This window comes from Montipora capricornis, chromosome 2 (assembly GCF_036669925.1).
Source record: "Montipora capricornis isolate CH-2021 chromosome 2, ASM3666992v2, whole genome shotgun sequence".
NCBI classification, from domain to species: domain Eukaryota; kingdom Metazoa; phylum Cnidaria; class Anthozoa; order Scleractinia; family Acroporidae; genus Montipora; species Montipora capricornis.
The window spans coordinates 12,470,113-12,477,448 of NC_090884.1; the positions used below are offsets into that span (position 1 = coordinate 12,470,113).

Sequence of the window (7,336 nt, forward strand, 5' to 3'; positions counted from 1 at the left end):
AGATTGAAAATATTCCAAAAAAAGGAACATATCTTAGTGAAGTGCAAACCATAAACCACACGTGGCTTTTTATTTGAATTCTGGCAATAGTATTTTCATGGTCCATGCAAACGAGAGGAAATTCAATTAAGAAAAACTGAGAAGAGTTAATGTCGACTAATGTATTTATCTCGCTTTTCCCTCAGAGAAACTTGAGGGCATTATAAGAATCTATCGTTGGACACAGAGCTCGGGTGACTTCCTTTGTTTCTTACTTTACCTCAAGCGACATAACAAGCCTGTAGTGGTCTAAGAAAAAGCCATAGGTTTTGACATTTATTAAATGTTGTAAATAGGAGGTAAGGTTGAGGTTTGAATGGGATTCGATTGTATTGCATTCAAGGTTTATCTTAATATTAAACATATTTAGAACGGTTATCCCTGACACGATTCACGAAAAGACGAAAATGTAAATTGTCGACTTTTGAGTGGCGCAGTGACTTTGCCTAGTGAAGAACTAAAACAGAATTTACCATTTGTTCACAGGAATCAAGGTCTCTTAGCACAGAGTAAATGGAACTTTATCATAAATCAGATCAAAGAGTTTATGTTACAACTAAACGTAAATGGAATAAGAATATCCTTAACAAAGATCTTGTGCCACAGACAACCCCCTTTCTTCCTAAGTATTACAAGTAAATAATAGAATATAATTAAGCTTGTGTCATGAGGGCTCTAAGTTGTCCACACCACTCCATTCTCACAGTAAAATGGATCTATTTTTAGACGTAGAGACTTATAAGCGGCAAATCCTTAACTAAAGAGCTTTTTTCAAGGATCAATCCAGATTAAGGATTATTTGGGACTTTGTAAGCTCCCAATGAATAACAATCGTTTTTCACTGCAGGTTTCCTGCGATCTAGTGATAGCGTTAAACGGCACGAGTACACATTATCCTCTAAATTAAGTCTTAGTAGTAGAGTGCGACGAAGTACGTGTCAGAACGTTTACTTTAAATAAACATTATTTGATAATATATAGTAAGAACTGAACTACTTCATAATTTCAACTTCCTGAAAGCTTGCGATTTAGTCCCAGAAAACATATCAAACGTGTCAAGACCCTGTGGGATAAATAGTGAGTATATGGAAGGTTTTCAGTTCCGAGAAACAGCCGATTATCATTAGTTTCCATCATGAAAACCTTTGGTACAGACATTTCAAGAACTGAGTCGACGTCACAATTCGAATGCATAAAAACGAACCTGCAGCCGTATCACTGGTATGATTTCCCATGTGTACATTTTTTGCGCAGATTTAAAAAAAACTCAAACAACTGTTTCATTTTTCAAAATAGATTCGAGATTTGCAGCTTACGACACAATTACTAAGTGTAGGCAGATGCCCATACTCGCAGCCTAGAAGTGTCCACTTTTCTTAGGGTGAGTTCGATTGACCCTATTCCAGAATAAGAATACGCGGAGTGATGATTTGAAACGGTATGTCTGGCGTTTTGAAGCAACGAGGATGGTGAAGATATGTTTAAAATAGCATGTTAGCGGGCGTTTGACAATTTTAATATGAATTTCCCTAAAAATGAATGATTTCTAACTTATATTCCATATATTCTTATTTCGGAATACGGTCAATCGAACGCACCCTTATTTGGCCTTGGTCCATCAGTTTACCAATTGATTTTGCCGTATGATCGAAATTTAGAACACGTATGGCCAATCAGATTGGGCCTTATGACCACAGCGCCTCTGATTGGTCTGCAACCAACTAACCGCGCGAGGGAATGCTCGTGCTTAATGCAAATTTTGGATCGTGCAAGGAACTCAATACCGCTACGTTTTTTTTCCCCGTTAAAATCCTTCAGTAACCATGATCAAAATAGATAATACCGAAAACTGATGGGCCGCTCTTCCTCCGCAGATCGAGACTTCTGGGTTATGGACTTCTGACCCGTGTAGGACTTGAAAAGGTGTATTCAAACCGACTCTAATTTATATGCAATTAATAATGGTAATAGGACTGAGTGGAGTCCAATTGACCTGAATCATACCAGTGATTAACAAAATCGGACGACTGCGTAAATCGAGTCCAATTTGTTCAATCACGAGTATGATTACAAATCAAATTGGACGACACAAAGTCCTGTTACCAATTAATCATAATCATTACAATTTCCGAGAAAGCAAAATTAATGTATTCCTGTTTCAATGTTTGTCCATTTTGGAAAATCCCCAGTTTCTCTCGGGTAGGGTAAGGGGTTGTTGCTATGGTTATTGTGATAAATTATGTGATTGGTGGATTAACCTGAGTGCACTTAATGTGATTGGCTGATGTAACTGTCCGATTTCAGGTATCCGATTACAGCCAACTGTCCGATTTCACTGTCCGATTTCAACCCTACACAATAATTAGTAAAAAAATAAAGTAGTTAATACACCAATCAAATTTGAGAAAATTATAATGGTTATGATTAAACGGATAACAGTTACTTTGTTTTATATTTGTTTGTTTGTTTTTCGAAAATTACTTATGCTCTGTTCACTTTATTTGGATGTAGCAATCACGTTTTACTTTCTTGTTGTGAAGTCGGTGCAATTCTTTCCCTTCATTTCGCTTTTGGTAATTTTCCGAAGACGAGTCAATCGCCTTATCCCCTTCCCTTTAAGTCATCGAGACTCTTATTGTGGGTGTCACCTTTTGTCTTGGAAGTAACGCATTCAAAAGACCAAGAATTCCCGGTTCATCGTGTTTCTCAAAAGTCACAGAAATCAATAGTTTTCTTCTGTTGTCGACGGATGAAATAACGTTCCCTTGGTCAGTTTTCAAGGTGCCTGCTTCCCACCCTAGGAGACTCCCCTCGAGATACCACGAAGTTCTTGCAGATGTTCTATCCCCGTCATCAGAAGATGTTTTGTTGCTCAACTCTGGTGATGCGATATGGTTTGCATATTTTTTACTCCTTAAATCAATCCCCTTACTGCATCCCTTACCACGTTTCTCAAGTCGACGAGCCAAGTTCAAAATCTTCAATTCGTTGTCTTGTTTTATGGCCAGAAGCCTTTCAATTTCCTTGCTCTTGTCCTCAATTTCTTGTCGAAGTGAATCGACTTCATAGCGTTGTCCTTCTTGGGCGCTTGCGTTCAGATCAATCTGGTCTTCCTCCTTCTCTTTTCCCCTCCCCTCGAGTTCTTGAGTAATTTCTGCAATATCGTCCGTAATCTCCCGAGGCAACGCAAAGGCTTCAACGCTGATTTCTTCATTCTGGAATTCCACCAGACCCTTTCCACGTGTGGATCCAAGTGTCCTTTCTGTATCTCGATTTGATTCTCGTTCCATCATTTCTCTCAAGCTTTTCAATTCCTTATCCTTTTGGGTGATTTCTCTTCGAAGTCCAACGACCTCATTTCTAAGTTGTTCATTTTCACTTCTCTTTAAAGACTCTTCTGCTTTCTTCAACTTTAACTCTCTTTCCGCGACATGTCTCAGTTGCCTCTCTTCCTGTAGCTTTCCTTCAAGTTTTATAATTGTATCCCGATTTTCTTTCTCCATTCGGTCCTTTTGCTGTCCCTCTGCCTTTAATTTTTTTAACCCTGTTTCAGCTTGGGTCAATTTTAAGGTGAGCCCCTCCTCAATGTCGTGTTTCTCCTTTCGAAACCTTTCCTCCATTTCTATTATTTCCCTTCTGCTTTCTTCTTTTACACATAATATTTGACTTCTTAGCTTCATTTCACATTCAGATTTCAGCTTTTCTGTGAAAGCTTCTATCTTTCGACGGCTATGCCACGCCGATTCAATTCGATTTCTTACTTCGATCTGAAGGCTTTCTAAATTTTCTTCTGCCTCTCTTAATCTATGGACAAATTGCTCTAGCTGTCGTTTACCCTTTTTAGACTTGGTCACAATCTCGGGTTTCTCACGCCGGGCTTCCTCTTTCCTCTCATGAGACATTTCTCTGATAAAAATCTTTGGATACTGCGTAATAACCCTTCCTTCAGTTTTTGCAACATTGCCGTGGCCTTCTGTAACCATCAATGGTCGGGTTATGACCACATTTCTTTTAAATTCATCATTAAGAGACTGGAGATTCCTTTCAGAGGCTTCCAAACGAAGGTTGAAATAACTGTCTAGCTGAGATTGGTCGTTCTTCCTTGTCGTATCCAATTGTTGGTTTTCGCTGACTACTTCATGGACAATCCCTTCAAGGTCGTCTCCATAACTTGTACGATCTTCCTGTTCAAAACTTTCAGCCATGTTTTGCAGTTCCTTAGTCCCTCGTATTGATTTTAAAAATAATTGATCTTTAAGGCACTTTTCCTCGTCTTCCAAGCATTCCCCCATTGGCATGTTTCGCTTTGTCAAGATCTCTTGAAATACTGGGGTTCCTTCTTCCTTTGTTTCCTCTCCTTCGGTGTGATTGCTGCTCTGAATTCCCTGTAAAAATTGCTGCATTTTATTCTCGAAATATAGTTCTAACTCGAATCTTTCTCTTTCGAAAAAAGTCAACAATTCATCAATTTCTTCCGAGTCGACGTTTCCGCGAGATACGCTTGATTGTTTTTGCCATTTCCCGAATGATGAAGTTAACTCGTCGAAAGTAGCAGTGTGTTTAGAATCAAATTCAGGATGTTTCACAGGCTCACCGCCTTTCTGGTTCATTCTGCCGAGTGTCAGGGATGTTGACATTCAGCAAAAGAAATATTTCACTACTCTATACACTATATCCTCCTTTCACGGACTAGTCGATGATTTTCGAGCAGCAATGTGGTATCCCACAGCATCGTCTATCTATCATATGCGATGTTGTGGTAAAATCCGCACGGCCTCTAAATAAGTCATCCGATGGATGTTGTTCTTAAGTAAACCATAATTTATCCGTAATATCATGTTTTTAAAATGGTGGCTGATAGCAATCGGTGATGTACAAACACCACGAATTTTAAGGCTGTAATTTTCCTTCAATTTTCACTACGTCCCGTAACCCGTCGAATACGCCACGGTTTACTGTGACGCACGCTGGTTCTATTTTAAACACAACAACAACAACTACTCCACGAACGTAAAATTCAGGATTCTCCATACTGAGTAAACCTCATTTAACTCAGAAGAGTATTAAAAAGTTTTTCTTGACATTTGACAAGTCCGAGAATTATAAAAAATTAATTTCGAGGCTTTTGCCACCATAAACCTCGAAATAAACCAGAAACGCCACGCAGTTCGTCCATGGGGAAAAAATAATGATACTAATAATGGTCACGAAGAATAGTGACTAATGTGGACATAATTGCATGGACTACTTTTGACAGCATAAACAGAGACGTTCTGTTCTAGATTCTTCATCTGCATGACCTCTCAAACAGGCTAACTGTGGCAATAAAATCTCTAAATGGAGAAGTGATCCTCAGTTGTGTGCAGGTCACCGAATTTGTTGGGCCCGTGTGTTCCCGTGAAATGTCTTAATTATCTCTCAAAAATGCATGGTTACCCCCAATTTTCTTTCTGGATACCAAGAGTACTTACTAAGATCTACTTTCTCCGGATAGTTTTAAACCGCGCAAAAATATCCCTGTATTAGTAAGCATCTCCGATAGGAAATCCGAATAGCTCAAGATGCGCAGAACGTATGCGCAATAACAATAGTAGGCACCGTCCTTAAATGGGATTCGATTGCAGGACCTCTGCGATGCCGGTGCAAACTCAGTTGTGTGCAGGTCACCGAATTTGTTGGGCCCGTGTGTTCCCGTGAAATGTCTCGATGAATTTGAAAAATGTATATGTTTGAAGTGTTGGCTATGGATGTCTACCTAAACGCTTGTTATCTCCCTACATGGTTCAACTGCTTTTTCCAACGTTCTAGAGGGAGTTTTACAAGGTGACGCCTTTGCTCCCTTTCCTTTATCACTGAGTTACATTATGCTTTGAACGCTTTCTATAGACACGGGCTGCTATAAAGAAATCACCGTCAAACCTCGAATGACTTCCAGGCAACCCTTCAAACTCCTTAAGCCCCGACTACGCGTTCAAACATTCTTACAAAACACTTGTTGGATCAACAATGTTAGAACGAGTAGCATGCATGTTTGATGACGTTTGTTCAATTTTTTTTTTTTGGAAAAATGTTTTGATTTCGATCAAACATTTTCTTCAACATACAACAAATGTTGAAGCGTGTAGCTGCCCTTTCAACAATGTTAATTGCAAAGACTAAACTGACGTGTTTCCAGCAATGTTATTCGCGTATCCAACATTGTTGGAAGCGTTCTGATAACAATGTTGGGACGTGTTCTTCAGTCTAACGATGTCTGAACGTGTAGCCGGGGCTTTACAGATCTTGATTTTGCCAAAAATATCGCTCACTCTTCTAGCAGACCGCATGGAAAATCCCAACATCTTGTCATAGTCCTTCAAAAAGCGACATTTTTGGGGGACACTAAGCATTTTAGAGGAAAAGTGCAGCATTAAAGTGGGGCATTGTAGTAGGGACTAGGAAATAAAAGCAGAATAGGCAAAAGACTATGGGACGAACCGTATCTACACTTTCGCGTGCACGCTGGTTGTTTCTGTTGGATGACAACGTACAGTTGGCCCCTTGGGAAGGGAAGGTCCAATCAGAAACAATCAATTCCCGACACGGCGGTCACCAGATACCAGCCTGCACTACTATCATTTAACTCCCTGAAGAAGTCAGGCCGTGATAATAATAATAATAATAATAATAATAATAATAATAATAATAATTATTATTATTATTATTATTATTATTATTATGTGCAAAATTTGATTTTTATTTCTGATACAAACAGCAACATTTTGTTGGAAAAAATTCAAACAACTGTAGTTCCTCTACAGGCCACCCAGCCTCAACCGTGCCAAAAAAATATAATAATAATAATAATAATAAAATAATTAATAATTTTATTCATAGACTATTTACAGAGTCAAAAATATGAATATTAAAATATATACCCTATGCACTTCCTTCCTGTATACGAAAGAGAATTGTCGAAAAATGACTGTCTAAAAACACTACTAATAACAATTATAAAGCCTCAAAAAGATGAAAGATAAAAAAAATAAAAAAGATAAAAAAAGATAATAATAAGATAATAACTTATTCACTTCTAGTGCGCATCTTTACATGACCATACTCAGATGCAACGAAATATCAATAAATCAAAAATATATATACTGTATATCCTTACAGCCGTACACCGAGCCTTGCAGTATTATTTTGTTTTAAATCGACAAATTATTTGCTGCGTAGATCCCCCAAGATCCCTTGCTTAAAAAAATTATCTACAACTACTTCGATTGCTGGATTTGTCGATAGTTTATATTTGAGAGCT

General features: G+C 38.3%; 2 protein-coding genes across 2 annotated transcripts in view; both read right to left on the reverse strand.

Annotated features, from left to right (window-relative positions):
- Positions 1–7,336, reverse strand: part of LOC138033544 (golgin subfamily A member 6-like protein 6) — a 58,111-nt gene that overhangs the window by 13,927 nt on the left and 36,848 nt on the right. The gene's annotated exons all lie outside the window — the stretch shown is intronic.
- The window catches only part of LOC138033552 (trichohyalin-like), a gene marked incomplete at its 5' end in the record, with an annotated part of 11,155 nt that continues 6,473 nt past the window's right edge, over positions 2,655–7,336 (reverse strand). Inside the window, one exon of the mRNA XM_068881330.1 lies at positions 2,655–4,650. Coding sequence (XP_068737431.1) covers positions 2,655–4,650 — 1,996 coding nt within the window. The remainder of the gene's footprint in view (positions 4,651–7,336) is intronic.